Source organism: Crotalus tigris, unplaced genomic scaffold (genome assembly GCF_016545835.1).
Source record: "Crotalus tigris isolate CLP2741 ecotype Arizona unplaced genomic scaffold, ASM1654583v1 scf7180000017834.3080900, whole genome shotgun sequence".
In the NCBI taxonomy this organism is placed as follows: Eukaryota; Metazoa; Chordata; class Lepidosauria; order Squamata; family Viperidae; genus Crotalus; species Crotalus tigris.
In genome coordinates this window covers 736,393-759,821 of record NW_024096662.1, presented here as the reverse complement: position 1 = coordinate 759,821, position 23,429 = coordinate 736,393, and the positions used below count along the sequence as shown (strand labels likewise).

The 23,429-nt window shown below is 40.9% G+C and overlaps 1 protein-coding gene across 1 annotated transcript in view; it reads left to right on the top strand.

The window, feature by feature from the left end:
- LOC120307922 (protein lifeguard 3-like) overlaps positions 1 to 11,641 on the top strand; it is a 54,511-nt gene extending 42,870 nt beyond the window's left edge. The window contains exons 5-12 of the mRNA XM_039343209.1: positions 2,021 to 2,074; positions 4,709 to 4,759; positions 4,950 to 4,989; positions 6,674 to 6,711; positions 8,358 to 8,445; positions 9,222 to 9,317; positions 10,136 to 10,189; positions 11,070 to 11,641. Of these exons, the coding sequence (XP_039199143.1) occupies positions 2,021 to 2,074; positions 4,709 to 4,759; positions 4,950 to 4,989; positions 6,674 to 6,711; positions 8,358 to 8,445; positions 9,222 to 9,317; positions 10,136 to 10,189; positions 11,070 to 11,216 (568 nt within the window). The 3' untranslated portion in view covers positions 11,217 to 11,641. The remainder of the gene's footprint in view (positions 1 to 2,020; positions 2,075 to 4,708; positions 4,760 to 4,949; positions 4,990 to 6,673; positions 6,712 to 8,357; positions 8,446 to 9,221; positions 9,318 to 10,135; positions 10,190 to 11,069) is intronic.
- Positions 11,642 to 23,429: the final 11,788 nt, after the last annotated feature.

Here is a 23,429-nt window from a genome sequence, read left to right as displayed (position 1 = left end):
AATTGGATAGTTGCAGGAGCACCACGGATGTTTGTGCAAAAGTTTTTTCAGCTCCAGAGGATCAAGTCACATCAGGTGGCAGCTATGGCTTCCTAGTACTTTGTTCTCCTTTTTATTCTATAGGACACATCCAGACCCACATAATAGTATCTGTTTGGGCTTCTTCTTCTACCACTCTCATTATTTGGCACCCCTCTCCCCATGTCATGGCATCTTTGTGCGGTGCATAACTTGCATACCTGCTTGTGGTACACCTGACCAGTTATGTCTGCTTTCAGCACTTACTAGAATACATTCTGTGATTAAATGTGGCTTCTGACTGAATTTTAACTATTGGCAGTTTGTTTCTGTAATTTTTCACTTTCCTCTGGTTTATGTTCTGTTTTCTGACTTGTTTGTTCATTCTTTGTCCTCGTTTTCTGAAAGTATTTTACTTGTAAGCTTAAATTTAAAAACTTGCTCATTTATGTTGTCTAAATTGGTTTTAATCTCATCATGGTTTGTTCTTGTGTCTTCTTTATGTGAAAGAATTGTTTTTTGAATTAATTGCAGCATAGCATGCATTTCTTCCTGGAAGGTGTTTACCTTGTCTTGAGGTGTCACTCCCTCAGATCCCTGATATACCTGGCTGGGAGCTTCAGATGAAAATATTAGATGTGGTTTCCTACCACTTTTGGTTAAATATGCAGCATCAATTTTATCTCCCTCCTCCAGATATTCTATCAAAAATACCATAGTCCCCAAGTATTAGCCTTATCTAATACAACCAGTCTTAAGGTCCATACAGCAAAGTCTTGTATAGTTCTTATGGTTTTTATGTATGGCCTTTATAACCCAATGTGTTCCCAGTTATTGATCCACCACTAAAAGCAGTGTTTTATAATGGTTCTTATGTTCAGGAGTCCAACAATTATCAATCAGCCAAAATTTGCAGTCCAAAATGTTCAACCACCTAAGAATAGCCCAAGAGCCTCCCCCCTACAAAAGTAGCCAAAAGTCAAGATTTTTCTTTCTCCTCAAATAGTTCTTAAGCTTAAAAACCAAAGCTCAGTAGACGTTTATAATCCAGGAAAATCAGCAGTTTTTATAACAATTGTAATTATCACTCTGTGGTAGATAGCCCAATGATTTTCCTCTGTTCCCAGCTATTCTCTATTAAACTAAGAGTCACTAGGCATCAAAGGAACAGGTTGTTATCTGTTTCTGGGCGTCTTGCCAGTTTCTCAGTCGAGGCATACTCTGATCCACCACCAGATGTCGTCAAATATTCACTTTCCAACTTTTAAAACAGAAAATTGTTTTCTTGTAATTTCATCCCAATGCTCTTTCAAAGAGAAAATCTTAATTTCCTCAGTTTTCAGGTTTGTACAAACTATAGCTTTATATTAGTTCCACTTCAATATATTTCTGTCCCCCATAAAAATTAAAATACCGCTTCCATCTATGGAAGGGTGGCTGCAATCCCCTTCTCACTTTTGGAGGGTTTTTTTTTTTTTTTTGCTTCTTGAGGGTCTTTTCCAGGCAATCCAGTTGTAAGAAGAGAAAAGTTCGATATTCTCACCAGTTCCAAACACGTTCAGAATCTGTTCTAGTTGGTACCTTTTAGCTTCGGTTGTCGGTAGCTTGGGCTAATCACAGAAGTGCAGCTAGCCTTTCTCCTGCTGGTTTGGAAGGCTTTCCCCAGATCAAATAGTCCCCTCCTTCATCGCCTCTCCAGGGCGATTTTAAACCAGCCATGGGGTGTGGAGCTCCGCAATCCCTCAGCCACAACACTATGACATGAATCGGAAGTCCCTTGTTTCTATAATTTTTATGATACATAGGAAACTATTATGTTTGCCCTTTTAGTTGTTTTTTTTTTTAACCTGGGAGAAAGAGATTGGAAAATGAAGTAACAGCCAGATATTCTTAGGATTCCTTGGTGTCTGAATGGAGAGGTGAACAAAATATTGTTTGTTAAAATCATATCTAATGTGACCACAAGTAACTTATTTTCTATGTGATTTTTCAATCTCCACAGTGAACCTGTGTCAGGTTTTGTGAGGCGTAATATTGCTGTGTATTATACATCTTAGTAAGTACCCCTTTTTTTCTCCTATATGCTTAGAGGATTCGTTTTATGTTTCTTAACTTTATAGCAGAATTGCAAAACCTGTGGCTCTCTAAAAGTTTTGTAATCTCAAATTCCCAGTTTTTGTACCCATTGGCTATTCTGGAAAAAATGATGATAAACTTGCAATTTAGCAACATTTAGTGGGCTAGAGCAGGGGACCTCAACCCCCAGTCCGTGGACCGGCACTGGGCCGTGGCATGCCAGAAACCGGGCTGCGCAAACAAGCAAAGCCCCATCTATGGGATGCAGGCAGCATGTAAAACCACGCCCCCTCTGGTCCACAAACAACCTCTCTCCATGGAACAGGTCCCTGGTGCCCAAAAGGTTGGGGGCCATTGGGCTAGAGCAGTGGTGGCGAATCTATAGCACACGTGCCAGAGGCGGCACTCAGAGCCCTCTCTGTGGACACGCACGCCATGCCCCGGAGATGGCAACCGTCCCTCTTCAACCAGCTGCCTGCTAACTCACCGAGGTCCCACATGGCTGGATGCATCCCAGCACCCATGCACTCACTGGCCTCTGTGTGCAGGGGCCGATGGTGTCAGGCAGCAGCTGCCCTGGCTCCTGCCTCACCTTTCCCTGTGACAATGGCACCCCTGCCCTGCCCTGCCCTGCCCTGCCCTGCCTCACCTTGCCTTGCCTCACCCCGCAGGACGAGCCTCCTGCCCACCGCTCCACCTGCCAAGGACCCCCTGGATCTTCCCCAACCCTGCCTGGCCCCCATAGGCGTCCCTCCCCACGAGCAACATCGAGGTGACCACGCCCACCTTGGCCACACCCACCCAGTCTGCCATGACCACCACAGCCATGCCCACCCAGTGGGCCACACCCACCTGGCACCTAGCGATAAATAAGTGGGTTTTGGGTTGCAGTTTGGGTACTCGGTCTCTAAAAGGTTCGCCATCACTGGGCTAGAGCTTTATACAATTTACCTGAATATTGGCTTAAGTTATATTATGTGAGTTCATTCCCTTTCTACAAAGCATCACTACAATGGTACATCCAGCTGCCAAGGCTCTTGATAGGTATGAATGGATGTGTTCTGCCATGTATACCTCATGGGAAACTGGTTACCTCATACTGGAAATCTTTGCCATACTCTATAATTTTGCTATTATACTTTCAATCTGGACACCTGGTGACTACTGGTACCTGAACAAGTCCATGAAATTGCCTTGGGAATGTTTTTCATAAGTAGCTTGCTATTGCATTCTTCCCCGGGCTGAGAGTGATGGCCCAAAATCACCCCACTGGCTTTTTCCTAAGCGAGAACTAGAACTGACAGTGTCCCAGTTTCTAGTCCAGCGTCTTTAACCACTACACTCAGGTACTGAGATCTGGTAAAGTTAACAGTAAATTTTTCCTATGAGAAGGACATTATGTTAGAGATTATTCTTTATGCAGATGTATGAGACCTTTTTTATCAAAGACAAATAAGTCACACAAAAAAGAGTTTCAAGAGCTTCATATAATCATAAACTATGTTGCAAATTTTAAATTGTATTTTACATATTCTAAAAAATTAAATTTGTATAGTGCCTAGAAGTATTAGTATTAGTAACTTCTGAAGCTTTGGCTGTTTAGCTTAGGACCTATTGACTAAATGATAGCAATGGCTATCCTCGTGGAGGCTAACCAAGAAACATCTGCTACTTTAACCTTAGAGGCAAAGCAGAATATTTCCTGCTTCTGCTGTTAGCTGATGCTGCTGAAAGAGTTTCTGAGCTTTTCAGCAGTAATTGTAAAAGCACTTTTTTTTCCCCTTAAAAACCCTTCTTAATATCTGGGAAGAGCTGGTGAAAATTGGATGAAACTAAATATGGGGACTCGGTCATGATCCTCAGGTTGAATAAAGATACAGAATAACAGAGTTGGAAGGGACCTGGGAGGTTTTTCTAGTCCAGGAAGACTGTGCTGACTCAGGAATTCAGTTGAAGTCCATGAATCATAAAAGAGCCGAGGTTGCCTACCTCTGTTCTAGTCCAACACCCTGCCCATGCAGGAGACCTTGACAAATGGCTATCTCTTCTTAAGAACCTCCAACCCACAATTTCTGGGGGCAAGACCTTCCACTGATTGTTCTCACTGTTAAGTTTCTCCTTAGTTCAAAGTTGGATCTCTCTTTGATAAGTTTCCATCCATTACTTCCTGTCCTGCCCTCAGGTGCTTTGGAGAATAGGTAGTCTTCTTCTTAAATATTGGAAGACTGCTATCATGTCACCCCCCTAGTCCTTCTCTTTGATAGACTAGACATACCCGTTCCTGCAGCCATTCACTTGACTCCGTGCTGTAGCCAGTCACCCACAAGTGATGGGATAAAGCTAACATAAAAAAATATTTGCAGGGAGGCCTAACTCTGCTGAGACATGCCTGATGCAAAGAAAAGCACAGAGCATTTCTTGATGTTGAAGATGCCAGGCAAAGTGGTCTCAGGTCTCCTGATAAAGTGTTAATACCACAATGTAGAAGACTTGCAGAATGATTGTCCCTGGTCTGGGCTTTGTCATATTATAGCCTTTGTGTTTTTGCAATAGAGTGCCAAGCTCTTGACAAGGATGTATTGAAAATAATATAATACTTGTTTTATTTTCCCAGTGCTGTATTCCTGGTCACTTACCTGGTGCTGGTGTGTTGTGAGGGCCCACGGTGAGTTTATGCTAGATATATTGGCATTTTGATCTGAGTGGAAGTCAATTCACTTCACTTGATTTATGTTCATTGATCAATACTTTTTGATATAGATGGACATCTAAGAGCAGAAATCATAACATACACCTTGTGTCTCTTTGAAATAACCCTATTGCTGAACTGATCTACTTTTGCTGATTTCTTGCAGGAGACGTTTTCCATGGAATCTCATCCTTCTGTCTATCTTTGTAAGTGAATGCTTTTGTTGTGAATTTTGGCTGAAATTACATGAATTAACCATAGCAATAGCACTTAGACTTATATACCACTTCACAGTGCTTTGTTGTTGTTGTTAATTGCAAAGTCATGTCCGACCCATCGCGACCCCATGGACAACGTTCCTTGAGGTCTTCCTGTCCTCTACCATCTTCTGGAGTCCATTTAAGTTCACACCTACTGCTTCAGTGACTCCATCCAGCCATCTCATTCTCTGTCGTCCCCTTCTTCTATTGCCCTCAATCTTTCCCAGCATTAGGCCCTTCTCCAGTGAGTCCTTCCTTCTCATTAGGTGGCCAAAGTATTTGAGTTTCAACTTCAGGATCTGGCCTTCTAAAGAGCAGTCGGGGTTGATCTCTTCTAGGACTGACCAGTTTGAACACCTTGCAGTCCAAGGGACTTGCAGGAGTCTTCTCCAGCACCATAGTTCAAAGGCATCAATTCTTTGGCGCTCAGCCTTTCTTTACAGCCTCTCTAAGCAGTTTACAGAGTCAGCTTACTGCCCCCAACAATCAGGATCCTCATTTTACTGACCTGGGAAGGATGGAAGGCTGAGTCAACCTTGAGCCAGTGAGGATTGAACTGCCGAACTGCTGGCAGCTGGCAAATAGCAGAATTAGCCTGCAGTACTGCATTCTAATCACTGCGCCACCACTGCTCAATTACATAATGGTTGTATTTTTAAAATGTTTCACTACTAAGTAATTGTTTTACCGTTCTTTGAAATATTGTAATGTGCTTCTCTGTTTCCCGTCTATCCTTTCAAAAATGCAAATAAGGCCAAACTGAGAGGTTCAAAGTTGAAATCAAGGAATACAGTATTAGGGCACAGATCTAGTCATGGCTTGAAAGTAGAATGAGATGGATGTATGGGGTGATGTGCTTTTGATCCTGAACTGGGCAGCAGTAAAACTAAGTACTATGGAATAAAAGGTCATAGAAATGTTGCTTTGAGGCAAAAAAGAATCAGAGATTGCTAATGTAATAAAATTCAAGGATAACACAAAGTTACCATAAAAACAAACAAAAATCCATAATTTGAAATACACACTAAAAAATAGTAGCCATCAATCAAGAGTTGCTTCAGAATAGTAGTTGGCATAGACATCCAGTAGCATCTTGGATAAAGAGAAGTTTTCCTGCACATATAGACAAAAGGAGACATTGAGCCTCCATTTGAAATCTGATGTTTATAAATCAAACAGATTAGATCAGTGGTTCTCAATCTTTTTAATGCTGCGACCCTCAACCAGTCGTAAGTCGAGGACTACTCAACCGGTCGTAAGTCGAGGACTACTCAACTGGTGCAGCACCGTTTGCAGAATGGGACTTTTGGCGGGCTCAGCAGGGCAGAGACAGCCTGGACAATTCCTATTGGTTTTTGAAAGCCAATAGAATTAGTCTCTATTCAAGAGAGTCTATTCTATTGGCTTTCAAAAGCCAATAGAATAAAAGGGAGTAGCACAGCTAAGGAAAAGGGGGGGGGGAAATGGCAGACTGCGTTGTTTGGTGACCCCCGTGAAATGGTCGTTCGACCCCAAATGGGGTCCCGACCCACAGGTTGAGAACCACTGGATTAGATAGTGGAAACCAGGATTATTGGTGTATATGTGCATGGGGCATGCCGATCATCTTCCTTTTCTTCTTCTCCCTTAGACACTAGCGATGGGATTCATGACAGGCACTATTGCTAGGTAAAGTACAACAGTAATCTATGTTTGTTCTACTTCTGTCTGCTCAATTAAACTTGATTTCTGTCTAAATATTTTGAATGTGTACTTCATGGAAGGCTATCCAATACTTCTATGAAGAAAGCAAACCTCACTTCTGGGGTCCCCATGTAACTAACTTATTTGTTATAATTTTATTCAACACTTCCTTAGCAATTCAGTTGTTAGAAAATAACTTTATTAATGTTTCTCCAAAACACTTGAAGATCATATGGGTCTGTCTTCAGATCTGCCAGCCTTGAAAACAAATGGAGAAAAATCACTCTCCTGATCTGAGATGCTGCAAATCTTGAAGCTCCAAAGGGAGCTACTTTCTTCTCTTTAGGGAAGAAAGGAAATAAGCAGGAGACCAGCCTGGTGTTTGCAGGTTCAAATCTTCCATTGAAATTGACTAAATCTTGTTAATGTCATCTTGTTCCCTTTCCTGGTAGTGCTGAAGGGATTTGCCCCATCCCCTTTAAAGGACTAATGAGGGTGATTAAAGCAGGAGAGCCTGGGATGAAGGGAGTGAGGCAAGAGCTCCCTCCATCCGAGAGAGTTATAGCATTTTCAGCTTAAAACTGCCTGCAGAGCTGTTCTGCTTGCATAGCAGTTACACAGAAGTAAATTCTGCTAGGCTGCTGAAGAGGTAATGTGTAAGATCACAGAAGTGTGGAATTGATCCAGGAGAGATGTAAACACTTCATGGAGAAGTGCCTTGATCATTGTTGAAGCTCGGGGTATTATACTGAAGTCAGATTCGGAGAAACAATTATCTACAGATTCTGTGGCACAAAAATAGGGATGTATTTATATATTTAGCCTTCCACTCCCTGATGACTCAAAGCTGGCTAGAAATGTTAAAACTAACAAAGGACTAAATAATTACAATCCAGGAAGGAAAAAGAAAATGGGGGGGGGGAACCATGTGTACATCTGTAGCATTGAGGTCAAAATTCATTTCACAATTTATGCAACATTCTGGGTCAATGGGTGAAGGAAGAACCAGGTCTTCAGGGGCTTTCTGATCACCAGCAGGATTGGACCATCCAGATCTCAGAGGCAATACTGTTAGGCAGGACAGGTACTGTGACAGAGAAGGCATACTTCCTAGGTCCTATCAGATGATCCTGTTTAACAAATGGGACCTAGAGTGTGACAATCCCATCTAATATTATTAGGTGGAGGTAATCAGAAATAGATCCTTATCCTTAAATCTTGATTCTGTGTGAAATTTTGTAGATGACAACCAGCATTGCAGTTCACAGAGAATTGGTGTTTTGTGAGCCTACTGTACTGCTGCATTCTGGATTTGTGTAGCTTTCAAGTGGTCTTCAAGGGCAGCCCCACATAGTGTATTGCAGTAATCCAAGCAAGAGATCATTAAGAACTTCTAGCAAAGAAGGCTCTATTCACAAATTGAATTGCATATTTCATGTTTCACCATGCATATTTAATCAGGAATTCTGATATAAGTTTGAGGTACCCCAAACTGTATATGAACTACTAGAACAAACCACTTTTGTCTAAAGTGCCATTTTATTATTATATAGTTCCTTCCATATCTAAGAAAACAGTACCCCTGAAATTATCATGTGATGAAATTATTTTGTTTAACTTTTTCTTTGCAGCATGTACTCTACAAAGGCTGTTCTAATTGCTATGATCATTACAGCGATTGTGGCCTTAATTGTTACCATCTTCTGTTTCCAGACAAAGGTGAGAAGTGTCTTTCTTTGATGCAACATCAGTATGAAGATAGATGGGTTGGATTTTTCCACTGTGACAACAAAGGTTTCTTGCTTCTTTTTGATTAGTGAAGGCTGAGAATCTGTACTTTTGATGGGGTGTTTTGTTTCAAGCTCAAAATGGCAATTTGGACCTTAAAATTTGGCTAATTCAAAGCCAGAAGCCTTCTGCCAAAGGTGAAAGCTCAAAATGGCTTAGATTGAAGGATTTCTTACACTTCATAGAATGACTATGCCAAAAAGGCAGCTGTATTGTAATTCGCAATATATATTAAAGATAATTATCAATGAATATTTCCTTTACTATTAGGAAGGGCATATGGTCAGTCACAGCAAAGTAGAAATAATGAGAATACGGTCCAATAAATCTTCTCAAAGTTCAAATCAATCATGATCTTCTCCGTTTGAAATAATATTTAGAATGCATAGTAAAATGTGTATGAAGTATTTACTGTATTATGTATTTTTAAAAAATAATTCCTATTCCTTCCAAGGTTCTTAAATAGTTTCAATGTTTCTTCGAAAATTATTGGTTGCATAATACCTATGAGAACAAAAACGTACAAATCTTCCTCCTACACAATTTGCATTTTGTATACCATTTCAGTATGATGTTAATGTGTCTCTGAATATGCTGAGGGTGGTGAAGCTAAGGAGTTTCCTACAAGGGACACTAATATTCTGTGCACAAAAGGTGACCCGCTATATGTCAACTTCTCCCAAACCATGTCTTGTTTTCATTGGCAGGTGGATTTCACATCCTGCACTGGTTTGTTCTGTGTGCTGGGCATTGTTGTCATGGTGACTGGAATTATCACAGCCATAGTCCTGTCCTTCAAATATGTAAGCAATTATTGGTAGAAATTTAGTGGGCTTAGGATCAATGGTCCTTTTAGATCCGTGGTGGCGAACCTATGGCACACATGCCACAGGTGGCACGCGGAGCCCTCTCTGTGGGCACGCGCGCCATCACCCCAGTCCTAGGCCTTCACCTGGGTTTTATAAAACCTTTTCGCTTTAGGCCTCCGCCACTGTGTGCAAAAAAAAAAAAAAGGTTCAATCAATCAATTTCAACTTGTTGTGGGAAAAAAAAAGAAATGATTGAATTTTTTAGTCCCATCCAGTCTGTCATTACCACCGCAGCCACGCCCACCCGGCACCTGATGATACATAAGTGGGTTTTGGGTTGCAGTTTGGGCACTCGGTCTCTAAAAGGTTCGCCATCACTGTTTTAGATGTATGACTCTGAATAATTTTATGGCATTTTGAAGGGTATTCCTGACCTAGAACCTGTCATAGAACCACCATATTATAGTGATTAATATGTTGTTTCTAAATTGGGATTCAGTTTCCAGGTTCACCTCCTCCCGTTTTCAACAGCCCAATCTAACTACTATGATCCCCCACAGTATGGAGATCAAAACAGCACAGTCTTCCTCTCTACTGCTGTTAGAGAGCATTCTTGAGAGAGAATGTGTAGACAGGATCTAAAGTTGAGTAATTAATAGCCTTAAACCTTTGTCTCTTAAAATGAATGATGAGTTGATAATGGTTTCCTTCTATTATTTGTGCTGTAGTCTGGGAAATCTGTTATTAGAGTTAATTAAATTCAAACCACTAAATACATGTAGACCACATTCATTTCTTTCTTCTTCTTGCAGGTTCCTTGGCTCCATATGCTGTATGCATCTATTGGTGCAATCGCCTTCACCCTGGTTAGTAGGAAGTTAGCTTCTGTAGACTTAGTTACCCATCCTCTGTCACACAAGTCTAAATTAAGAAAAATATGTGCAAAACTAGAATTATAATTAAAACCATAATGCTATCCTCTCTTGAAGGTATATTTTTACTTTGGTCCATGGGTGCAGTAGATAAACTAGATTGCTTTTATAACGTTTATAGATTATCTATATAAAGACTGTGCTTACGTATATTTAGAGGAGTGCTAAATAATATCTAGAAAAGGAGTCAGGGACTTGAGCTATGGAATGAATCAATATGTCGTGATTACAAATGGAACTGGAATATTTTTTTCCTTTATTATTCTTTGCTGCATCTACTCTTTGCTGTATAGATTAAATCCAAGGAAGTCCAGTATTCCAGAGTGCTGGAATAGTAAATTCTGGGTTTATTTTTACATGATTCTATTTTTGGCTTCAGAATTATACTAGTCCCAAGTGTCTTTTGAAAATAACTTTTACCCAGTTATAACTTTCCTGTTGCATTTAAAGGGATTCATACTTCTTCTGTTTCGATTAATTTCATTCTTTGATGAACTGGAAAGTTTTTTTAAATTTGTTTTTGAGCATTTTGTAAAATGAATTTGAAATTTGGAGGGGTGGGAGGGGCAGAAGGGAAATGGTTCTTCTTTAAAATCAAATGGAAGTAAATATGGAGAGAGAAGAACTTTTGAAAACTGTTGGGTAGATTTAGGAATCTGTTCATGCCATCTTGCATCCTTTCTGTTTTGTGACCTACAGATATTTGGGTGTGTTTCCTTCTGTTGTAACACAGTTCTTGGCAAGAAGAATGTTTTTTATTGTTGAATAAGTTCTTGCCACTTGTAACTAATTGCTACCTTGTGGCTTTTTACAGTTTCTTGCGTATGATACCCAACTGGTCTTGGGCAACCGGAAGCACACCATTGGCCCCGAGGAATACGTCTATGGAGCCCTCAAGATCTACACAGACATTATTTATATCTTCACCTTCCTCTTGCAGATTGTGGGCAGCAGAGATTAGATGGATGAAACTATTTAAGACTTTGACAATCTTCCCCAGAGATCAGGAGGTACACTTTTCTGGCTCTGATGTACTGTTGTTACCTGCTTGTTTCCAGTCTATGTATAAATGCCAAGAAAGGATTCACAGATGGACCAGGAAACATAATGAGGAACCATATATTGTATTCAATGAGATATGGATCTTAATCTTTTTGTTTTGCTTCTGTATTTCCACATGTGGCATATCCTTCTTTAACTTGTGCCCAGGAATAGTGACTGTAGTATATATTACCACTTTGATATAATGTATTGTAGTCTTTTCAACTTACCCTTTTATTTGTATTTTTTGTCAGCCTCTAAGATGCAGATGACTCTTCTAATTAAAAAAATGTACTATTTCAAGGCTCTATTACATAAGTGCAAATAAAAATATATATTTTTGAATTAAGCTCTCATATATTTATGTAAGGGGAGGTTATGTTGCTTACCTGCTTAGCTAGGAGTGTGGCTGTCATGGTTCCGACAGATGAAACTCTTTAAAAGAACTTCGAGGCATTGTTTACCTTAAAGAATCTTTTATTTGAGAAACAAAATATCAGCACTACATAGTTAAAGCTAAAAACTGAATTCTCCTCCCCTGGGCACAAAGTAGCAAAGCACAATTCCCTCCTCCAATTAACAGTCATAAATCACATTCCCCAATTAGCTTGTAGCTTTCTCCCTAGCTCTCCAGCCCGCCAAATTTTTATCAGCTCTGGGTGCAATAACTTTGATTCCCACTGAGTTATTATTGTTATGGCTAACTGGACTCTCATCCAAATCCCCCCTCCCAGCACCAACTAACTCTAAAGGCGAAAGGGAAAAGATGGCTACATTTCCATATGTTGTCAAAGCAAGAACATCTGATGTTAGCAGCGTTGACATCCAGCCCCCCTTACAAAAAGGACAAATCCTGCAATGTAAACAAATTACAAGTTAGGGGCTGCCTCTTGGTTTATTAGGGTGTTTCTTATAGAATCTGTTAATGAGTCTGTCAGCTTTCATATTACTAGACGTCACCCAGGTAGCCTCAGACAACAAATATCCCTTCCATTGCACTAAGCACTTCAATTTCCCCTTAAAAACTCTAGAATCAAGAATACGCTTTACTTCATAGTGAGTCTGTCCTGCCACCACTAGGGATCTGGGTGCCTTCTTAGGGGGAGGTCTTAAAGTGAAACCCCGAAAAGGTTTCAACAGGCTACAATTGAAAACAGGGTGAACTTTTCCTAAGAGCCTAGGAAGTTTTAATTCCACTGTGACTGGGTTAATGTCTTTACAATGGGGAAGGGTCCTAAGTACTTTGTCCTAACTTCTTACTAGGTAACTTAAGACGTAAATATTTAGTTGACAGATAAACCTTTTCCCCAACTTGGAATGTTCTTTGAGGAGCCCTTTTTTATCTACCTGTTTTTTGTATGTCTCGGAAGCCTTTTTCAAAGCAGTTTTCGTGGTTTTCCAAACTTCTTACCACCCCCTCACCCACTGATCAAGTGTCTGGGAAGCGGAGGGTGCTTGGGGGTATTCGGGTATCGGGCTGAACTCTTTTCCTGTGGCCACTTTAAAAGATGTGAAGCCAGTGCTGATGTGAACAGAGTTATTGTAAGCCACCTCTGCGAAAGGGAGGAAGTCAGTCCAGTTTGTTTGTTGATAATCAACATAGCATCTGAGATACTGCTCCACCATTGAGTTTGCGGATTCAGCTGCCCCATTAGTAGTCAGGTGAAAAGCAGATGATAGTCCTTGAGATGAGACAATTAATTTAAGAAAATTCCTCCAAGATGTAGCTGTGAACTGCACTCCCATCAGAGATTATTCGTTTAGATGCGCTATGCAGTCTGTAGATGTGTTTTAAGAACATTTTGGTTAGTTGTTGGGTGGACAGGAGCCCTTGCAAGCAATGAAGTGAGCCTGCTTTGAGAACAGATCTATCACAGTCCAGATCACCGTATTTCCCCTACTTTCAGGTAGATCTACTATAAAATCCATAGCAATTTCTTCCCATGGTTGGAAAGGGTCTGCCACCGGTTGCAATAACCCAGGGGGGTTCCCTGGAATTCTTTTCATGGTGGCACATACAGCACAACTCCGGACATAGTTTTCCATATCCCGTTTCAATCCCAGCCACCAGAATTGACAGCGGATGAGGTGTAGTGTTTTTAAATATCCAAAGTGCCCAGTCTGTTTTATGTCATGGCTATGTCAGATCGCGTTAAGGTGGAGGGTCTCTGGCAAATATAGTTTTCCACCTTTGTAAGCCAAACCGTCCCTGCATGTTAGGGAGGTTTGATTGTTCTTGAACCAGTGGTCGGTGAGGAGCTCTTGTTTTATTTTCTTTGCCCCATTGGGGCTCTTGGAGGTGGGACTCTGCACAGTGTAAGTTGAGAAGTGGTTTGTGGATTGGAGATAATGCCTTATTAACCTCTTCACATTGGCTTTTGTACTGGGGCAGTCTGGTTAAAGCATCAGCTAAGAAGTTTTTTCCTCCCGGTATGTACTTTAGGGTAAAGTTAAAACGGTTAAAGTACTGCGCCCATCGTACTTGTTTCGGGGACAATTTGCGGGGAGTCTTTAGTGCTTCTAGGTTTTTGTGACCAGTCCATACCTCGAAAGGTACCTTACTCCCTTCTAGATAGGGTCACCAGTTTAATAGAGCCCAGTGGATTGCGAAACCTCCTTTTCCTAAACAGCCCACCTCTTCTCGCACTCAGTGAATTTTTTTGAGGTGTAGATGCAGGGTTGTAGGATCCCACTCTGGTTCTTTTGTAGTAGCACAGCTCCAATGGCCACGTCGCTGGCATCAGCTTGAATCACAAAGGACTTCCCTGGGCAAGGATGTTTTAAGACCAGTTTGAGCGCAAATGGTCTTTTTAAATTTTCAAAAGAGGTTTGACAGTTCATAGTCCATGCTAGTGGTTGACCCGGATGCAGCTTTCCTCCCCCTTTGCCTGTTTTTAGTAATTCCATAAGGGGCAGGGCAATTTTAGCAAAGGAGGGGGTGAATTGACGGTAGAAGTTGGCGAATCCCAGAAAGCTCTGGAGCTGTTTGCAAATCTTTGGGGGTTGCCATTCAATTACTGCTTTCACTTTGGTCGGGTCCATTTCAATGCCCTCACTGGAAATTCTGTAGCCAAGATAATCCAGTTCGGTCTGGTGAAACTCACTCTTTGATAGTTTAACATAAAGTTTGGCGTTCAACGGGTTCTTTGGCACTTCTCTCACTAGTTCTACATGGTCAGCCATATTCGTGCTGTATATCAGGATGTCATCAAGATACACCAAAATCCCTTTGTATAAATGGTCATGTAGTACCTGATTAATCAGCTGCATGAAGACAGCTGGAGCCCCTTGCAGACCAAAAGGCATGACTTTAAATTGGTAGCTCCCCATGGGATAGTTAAAAGCAGTCTTCCACTCATCTCCCTCCTTTATCCTCACCCGGTAATAAGCCTCTCTCAAGTCCAACTTAGTGAAGACCCTCCCCTTAGCCAGAAGGGGGAGGGGGTATTTGTTTTCCATGCTCACCACGTTCAGACCTTTATAATCTACGCAGAGATGAAGCGACCCATCTTTTTTTTTCTTTAAATAACACCGGGGCTCCCACAGCAGACTTGGCCCATTCAATAAATTCCCTTGTTAAGTTTTTGTCCACATATCGCTGCATCTCCTCCATTTCAAGGGGGGACATAGCATACATTGTCAGTCGTGGGAGTTTGGCTCCTGATAACAGTTTGATAGAGCAATCTTTGGGTCAATGGGGAGGCGAGGTGTAGCATTCCTTCTCACTAAACGCCTCCGCTAGGTCCCGGTATTCACTGGGGATGAGTGGCTTGCCTGGTTGACGCAAGGTGGTCATGTGCGCTAGCTCATTGGGTGGGCTAAAGTCTCCTGTAACGTCCGTCGAGTTAAGGGGGAGCTTGGGTCCTATAGGTAAACTTACAGTCCTCATTCCCTTCTCCCACCAGATAAACAGCTTCTATTGTCCAGCCAGGCTAGCTCTAGGATCACATGCCAAAAAGGAAAAGGGCCCTAAAGAAATGGAATATGCTGTAATTTGGACACCAGAGAAATGGCCTCCAGAGAAAAATCACTTATTCCTCAGTCCTGACAAAAGCCAAACAGAAAATAAAAGTTCATTAATTGAGGAGGAAGAGAGGAAAAGAGAGAAAAATAAATATAACTTACCACCCCCCTACAATCCTTAAATGAATATACCCCCTGTTAATCAATATGGGAGATTGAGGAGAGAACTTGAACAATGAAGACAAGAGCTAGTTAATTTGCCTCTGGTAGATGGTGAAATCGAAACTGAATGCAATCACAGGCAACAACAAAGAGAGACCTTAAAAGGAGTAGAGCAGAAGAAGAAGAAAATAAATTATTCCCTCTAAGAGAGGTAGCAAGTGGCTTAGGGGCAGGCCATGTTCCCATAGTGGGATATGTACAAGACTCCCTAAGGAGTAGTGAAGTAAGAACATTTAAAAAGGAAGAAATTAATAGAGGATCCCATGGGGTATCGGAACAACTAGACCACCTATTGGGACCAAATATTTACACTTGGGATGAACTAAATTCTATCATGACCGCATTATTCAACCCAGAAGAAAGAGATCTAATCAGAACTGTGGCTATCAGAATCTATAACAGAGACAATGACAACAATGCAATAGGGGAACAAAAATTCCCTATCGTAAGACCAAATTGGAATAATAATGTAGCGGCAGATAGAGCAGACATGGAAAACCTGAGGAACATGATTATAAAAGGGATTAGGGAACCAGTACCTAGATCTCAGAATGCCTTTAGGGTATTTGAGATCAGTCAAAGAAAGGAAGAGACACCCTCAGACTATTTGGAAAGATTAAAAGATACAATGAGGAAATATTCTAGCTTAGATCCTGATGCCCCGACCACACAAGTCCTACTGAAGTTAAATTTTGTTACCCGGAGTTGGCCGGACATCAGCAGAAAATTACAAAAATTGGATGGGTGGTCAGATAAGCTCATGAATGATCTTTTGAAGAAGGCACAGAAAATCTATGTCTGAAGGGACATAGAGAGAGAAGAGAGGCAAGGTAAGATTATGGTGTCAAGTATGAGGGAGGTTGATAGGCAGGAAAAATCTCTAGATAGGGGACAGTGGCAGAAGGAATCAAAAACACCTGGGCACCCACCATTCAATAAGCGACCCCAGGAAACTCTACCCCGCACAACACCCCAAAGGTGTTTTGGGTGTGGCCAGATTGGATATTTTAGAAAAGACTGTCCAATGATGAAGGAAGAGGAAAGACTCTATCGGTTGATGGAAGAAGAAGACGATTAGGGGTGTCCAAGGCACTTGATTGAGGGATCCTACAAAGAGCCTTGGATAAATTTATTCGTAGGACCATACCAAACCGAAATAGTGTTTTTAGTGGACACTGGAGCATCTAAAACATCAATTAGTGAGTTACCAAAAAGTTTAAGATTAAAGAATGAAATAATTAGGATTTCTGGGGTAAAAGGGGAAGACTTTAAGGTCCAGAAAACTAATGAAACAAAAATTAAAGGACCATGGGGAAAGGAGATGTTAATGGAACTTTTATATGTTCCAGAACCAGGGATAAATTTATTGGGGAGGGATGTCTTAAGTCAAATGGGAATAACAATTAGATTTAAAGATCATTCAGGACTCTTTGTCCTAGCTAACGAAGATGTTAAAGACATAAATCCTGAAGGAAATAAGGGGAGGATTGCAAATAACCCCCCTCAAAATAGAATTAAAGGAAGGGTGTGAGCCGGTGAGACAAAAACAATACAGTGTCTCCTTGGAAGGGAGGAAAGGCTTACAACCAGCTATTGACAATCTATTGAAGGATGGATTATTGGAATCAGCCATGTCACCCTTTAATACCCCAATTCTCCCTGTGAAGAAACCAGATGGCAATTGGAGACTGGTCTTTCATTTGAGACTTCTCAATGACATCGTGGTAACAAGGCACCCTGTGGTGCCCAATCCATATACTTTATTGGGAAGAATTCCCCCAAACCATTCTTGGTTTAGTGTAGTGGACCTAAAATATGCTTTCTGGACCTGTTCTTTATACAAAGGCTTTAGAAACCTATTTGCATTTGAATGGGAAAATCCATATAGTGGGAGAAAACAACAGTATCAGTGGACTGTTTTACCTCAGGAATTTATTGAATCTCCACATTTATTTGGACAAATATTGGAACAATTATTAGAAACATTTAAGGTAGTTCCAGGAACCACTTTAATACAATATGTGGATGACCTTTTGGTGTCAGGGGAAAAGAAAGACAAGGTGAAACAGGTCACTGATAACTTACTAAAATTTTTGGGTGACAATGGATTAAGAGTATCTAAAACTAAACTACAATATGTGGAATGGGAGGTGAAATATTTAGGACATTTAATAAGTGAAAATGAAAAGAGAATCACTCCAGAAAGAATGGAAGGAATCATAACCACTCCTCTGCCCAAAACTAAAAGGGATCTAAGGAAATTCTTAGGTCTCATAGGATATTGTAGACTGTGGATAGATAATTATGCACAACAAACTAAGTCCTTGTACAGTAAATTATTAGAGGAACAACCATGGAAGTTAGTCTGGACAGCAGGAGAGGGACAGAGTTTTCAAAGACTAAAAGAAAATTTGGCTAAGTCTTAGCTTTACCAGACCTGGACAACTCTTTCATTTATATATAAATGTAGATGAAGATACAGCATTGGATGTATTGACTCAAAGAAAATGGGGACAGCAACAACCAGTGTCTTTCCAAACTAACGGATCCAGTAATTAGAGGATGGCCGGTTTATATCCAAGCCATAGCAGCCATAGCCATCTTAGTGCAAGAAAGTAGGAAACTAATCTTTGGAGGCGCCTTGATTGTCAGCACACCTCATCAGGTCAAAATTATTTTAAAACAAAGAGCTGGCAGATGGCTAACTGACTCTAGAATCTTGAAATATGAGGCAATATTATTGGAGCAATCAGACTTGGTTTTAACTACAGATTCAAATTTGAATCCTGCGCAATTTTTAGAGGGAAAAAAGGATTCAACTGTAGAATTAGAACATTTCTGCTTACATATTATAGACCTACAAATTAAAATAAGAAGTGATTTGCAGGATTCTCCACTAGGAAAAGGACTACTACACTGGTTTATAGATGGGTCATCTCGTGTGGTAAAAGGGGAGAGACAAAATGGCTATGCAATTGTAGATGGAGCTAATAAGACTCTAGTGGAGGCTGGAAGATTGCCTAAATCTTGGTCTGCGCAAACCTGTGAACTGTATGCCCTTAGACAAAGTTTGAGATTATTAAAAGGAACATCTGGCATTATTTACATTGACTCTAAATATGCCTGTGGAGTGGTCCACCCATTTGGAAAAATTTGGTTAGAAAGAGGATTGATGAATTCAAAAGGAAGAGAGTTAATACATGAGGACTTAGTTAAAGAAGTAATGGAAGCTTTAAAACTACCCAAACACATTGCTATAGTACATGTAGCCGGACATCAAACAGGAGCAAGTTTTGAAGCTATAGGACCATGAGGCTAAGGCAGCAGGAAGCCAAGAACCAGAAATGATTATGATTACAACTCTAACTTTAAAAGGAGAATTAGTTCCAACTTTCAGTGAAGATGAAGAGAAGAGGTTGTCAGAAATGGGGGCAGAAAGGAATGCAGAAGGAAAGTGGATATTACCTGATGGAAGGCAGATATTGAATAAGTCCATAACACATGAGGTGATCCAAACTCTCCATGAGGGGTCGCATTGGGGAGCTTAGGCTTTAGTGGATGTGTTTTTGAAAAAGTATGGTTGCAAGGGAGTTTTCACTGTTGCAAAGCATATAACAGCAGGATGTTTAATTTGCAAGAAAGTTAATAGGCAAGCTCTGAGAGCCACAGAAATGGGAGGGAGACCTCCTTCATTGAGACCTTTTGAACACATACGAATAGATTACACTGAGCTGCCACCTAGTGGCCAAATGAGGTATTTACTGGTCATGGTCAATCACCTAACTCAGTGGTGGCGAACCTATGGCACGGGTGCCAGAGGTGGCACTCAGAGCCCTCTCTGTGGGCACGCATGCCATTGCCCCAGTCCTAGGCCTTCAGCTGGGTTTTATAAAACTTTTCGCTTTAGGCCTCCGCTGCCGTGTACAAAAAAAAAAAGTTTCAATCAATCAGTCAATTTCAACTTCTCGCATGAAAAAAAAGATCTTGCAAAGTTGGAATTGATTGATTGATTGAACTTTTTAATCCCACCCAGTCTCTGTTACCACTGCAGACACACCCATCCAATGGAGCACACCCAGCCAATGGGCCACACCCACCCGGCACCCGACAATGCATAAGTGGGTTTGGGGTTGCAGTTTGGGCACTCGGTTTCTAAAAGGTTCGCCATCACTGACCTAACTGGATGGGTAAAGTCTTACCCAACTGCAGTGGCCACAGCCAACACAGTGATCAGGATCTTATTGGAGCATATTATACCAAGATATGGGGTAGTGAATGTGATTGATCAAGGTACACATTTCACATCTAAAATACTACAAGGGGTCATGGGAGCATTGAGAATAAGGTGGGAACATCACGTGTCTTGGAAAGCTACGTCATCAGGCCGCATAGAATGCTCAAATGGTTTATTAAAAGAACAATTACCCAAGTTAATGATGAAACTGAAACTCCCTTGAATTAAATGTTTATCACTGGCACTTCTTAGATTACGAACAAAACCTAGGAAGGATATTGGTTTATCTCCCTATGAGATGTTGTTTGGATTGCCCTATCTGGAAAGAGTCTGGAAAGAGATGAAGGAATAGAATTAAGGGACAGAAATGTGAGAAAATATGTCGGTGATCTGTCCAGATATTTATCTATTCTCAGGACAAAAGGACTGCTGGCACAATGCCCTCCACTTGACTTTGTGGTCCATCCTTTCCAACCAGGACAGTGGGTGTTGATCAAATCCTGGAAAGAGGAAAAACTCCAACCAAAGTGGGAAGGACCATTCAAAGTATTTCTCATCACAGAAACTGCAGTGTGTACAAAAGAGAAGGGGTGGACTCACTATACCAGAGTGAAAGCCAGTACTGAACCAGTTTGGACTATAAAACCCAGTGCAAATCCTCTGAAATTCAAAATTCACAAATATTCTAAATGACTCTAAATGCAGTTCTAACAGGGGGAGTTGTGCTCACTGGAATATTGGTTGTTGTATGGTTTTGGGTTCTGTTCTTCTTTTGCAGAACGGATTGGAGGTCCACATTGTTATTCGGCAACCTGAGGAAATTGAGTTACCGAATCAGAAGACTGACAACTACCTGATGTGCTGGTTTTGTGATTGCAGGTGTTGGTGTAATTGCTGTTGCTGTACACACTGCTGTTATTATGCCCCAGTTCATAGAAATTGTGTAGAAGAGTGTGATATAGTTATAATTGAAGACCTCTTAGGACTGCCTAATGACAAGGGAGAGGATTGGGATGACTTGGTGATAGTTGAGTGGTACTGTCAGCACTTTTATCGAGGGACACAGTTCATTTATTCTTATTATTGACATCCTCCTATTCAGTAAATGTTAGAAGAACATTGGGGGTGGGCATTGTGGTTTCTTTGTTAAGTCTGGGGATCCTGGGGTATCTCCTAACTCTATTGTGAAAGACCTAAACCCAATCCAGGACCTCACCCACAATCGCATGTGTAAATTCTGTGACTGTCTTCGTTGGTATACTAACCCAACTGGCTGTTGGGTTTGGGAAATGGAAGAATATACTGATACCACTTATCACTTCTTTTATTGCAGTTTTTGGAATTTTAATAGTCTTGGGTTGCTACATAATCCCCTGTATAAAAGGACTGGTACAGAGATTAATAGAAACTGCCATTACTAAAAGAATGCCTCTAGGAGAACCCCCACCATATAAAAATGAGGAAATGATGTGTTTGAGGGATAGTGATGAGGAAGAACAACAGGAAAGTCAGACACTGGAAAATCCCAGAGAGATAGAACAAGAACTATCAGAGTGGATGTAAACCTCTTTATAACTGGGATCACTATAGCTTAGGCTTGCTTGCCAACATATACCGGTAACTGTAACCCATATATGCAAAGTGTACTTTTGCATTGTCTATAAATTTCTGAAAGCATAACAAAAAGAGACGGTGTATTGAAAGGAGATTATTAATCAGAAATTTCTAATGAGTCTAAAGGTCGATAGAAGAAGCCACCTGAAAGTCATAAATTCAGACAAGTGAATTACATACAAATAAAAAAAAGCAGAAGTTGCTAACTAACTGAAACTGCAAGTAGAGGAAACACAAAAACTGAGGATAAAGTTTAGAGTTTAATGTAGCAAAGATATAACTGCAAACAAATATAGAGATAATTTGGGGCGTTGAGTGTGATAGAGGAGGAGGGAATCTGCGCTGGGGGTAGGATATAAAAATGTGTCAAACAGCTCTTTAAGATGTGACTGGACGTGTGTTTTAGCTCACCAAGCCTTTGCAAATGCTTCTTTTTTAAAAATAAAACTTTGTTGCTGGAATTCCAATTGAGTTTGTTTGTTTTGGGATCTTGAGCCACGTTCCAAACAGTGGGATGCATGTTATAATCATAAACATGTGGTATGTCATTTTGTCAAACTATAGGACAACTTGCTGACAAGGTTCCACTAAATATTAAGATTAGTAGAAGACATAATATTTTTGTTGCAATTAGATTTTTGGCTACATCAGGGGGTTTTCTGACCAGCAAATTACTGCAGAAGGGTTTGACTTTTTGACTTTAAATAAATCTTTGAAAATATAGATAAATGTCGAATAAAAAGCAAGGGCAATGGAGAACAAAAATCAAATGCATTAATTTCCTAATTGCTTTATTTTGTAGGCTGATTAGAGGATTTAAACATATGTAACAGAATTCACCATCAAGTATGTTAAGTTTGTATTAAACCATTTTGCAAAGCAACACATTAACTTTTAACCCTTTCCACTTGATTCGTAACCTGGATTTTAAGATGTTTAAACTGGAATTTGGAAGATTGAGATTTAGATAACTTCATCACCATGAGCTTACTGAGTGGTCCAATCATTCTGTCTTGATCAAAAGGCTTCAGACTGGACAACCCCTGTCAATACAACAGGAACTAACTCCTTCCTATACAGTATAGATGTATACTGTAGTTGTTTGTGGGGATAGACCAGTGGTTCTCAACCTGTGGGTCGGGACCCCATTTGGGGTCGAACGACCATTTCACGGGGGTCGCCAAACCACACTGTCCGCCATTTTTTCCCTTTTCCCTAGCTGTCCTACTCCCTCTTATTGGTGGCCACACCCACTTGGGGGTCACCACAACATGGGGAACTGTATTATGGGGTCATGGCATTAGAAAGGTTGAGAACCACTGGGATAGACTAAGAGAAAACCCCATCTACACTTCCTTGTAGTAGAATGTAAATACTAAGATATATGGATACTTGAAGTACTTCATCACTTAGGCCAGTGGTGGTGAACCTATGGCACAGGTGTCAGAGATGGCACTCAGAGCTCTCTCTGTGGGCATGTGCGCTGTCGTCCCAGTCCTAGGCTTTCAGCTGGGTTTTATAAAACCTTTTCGCTTTAGGCCTCCGCCTCAATGTGCAAAAAAAAAAAAAAGATTCAATCACTCATGAGCCGAGGTGGCGCAGCAGTTAGAGTGCAGTACTGCAGGCCACTTTAGCTGACTGTGTTCAGCAGGTCAGCGGTTCAAATCTCACCGGCTCAAGGTTGACTCAGCCTTCCATCCTTCCGGGTAGGTAAAATGAGGACCCAGATTGTTGGGGGCAATGTAAATATATATATACATTGCTTACTGGTGTACACCGCTTAGAGAGTGCTTGCACTTAAAGCGGTATATAAGTCTCATAAATAAATAAATAAATAAATTTCAACTTCTCACAGGGAAAAAAAAGATCTTGCAAAGTTGGAATTGATTGATTGAACTTTTTAGTCCCATCCATCTGCCCTTATCACCGCAGCCATGCCCACCCAATTGGCCATGCCTACCCAATTGGCCATACCCACCCGGCACTCGATGATGCATAAGTGGGTTTTGGGTTGCAGTTTGGGCACTCGGTCTCTAAAACGTTCGCCATCACTGACCTAGGCTTATGACATCAAAAGATGGTGTAAGTTTATGTGTAGTT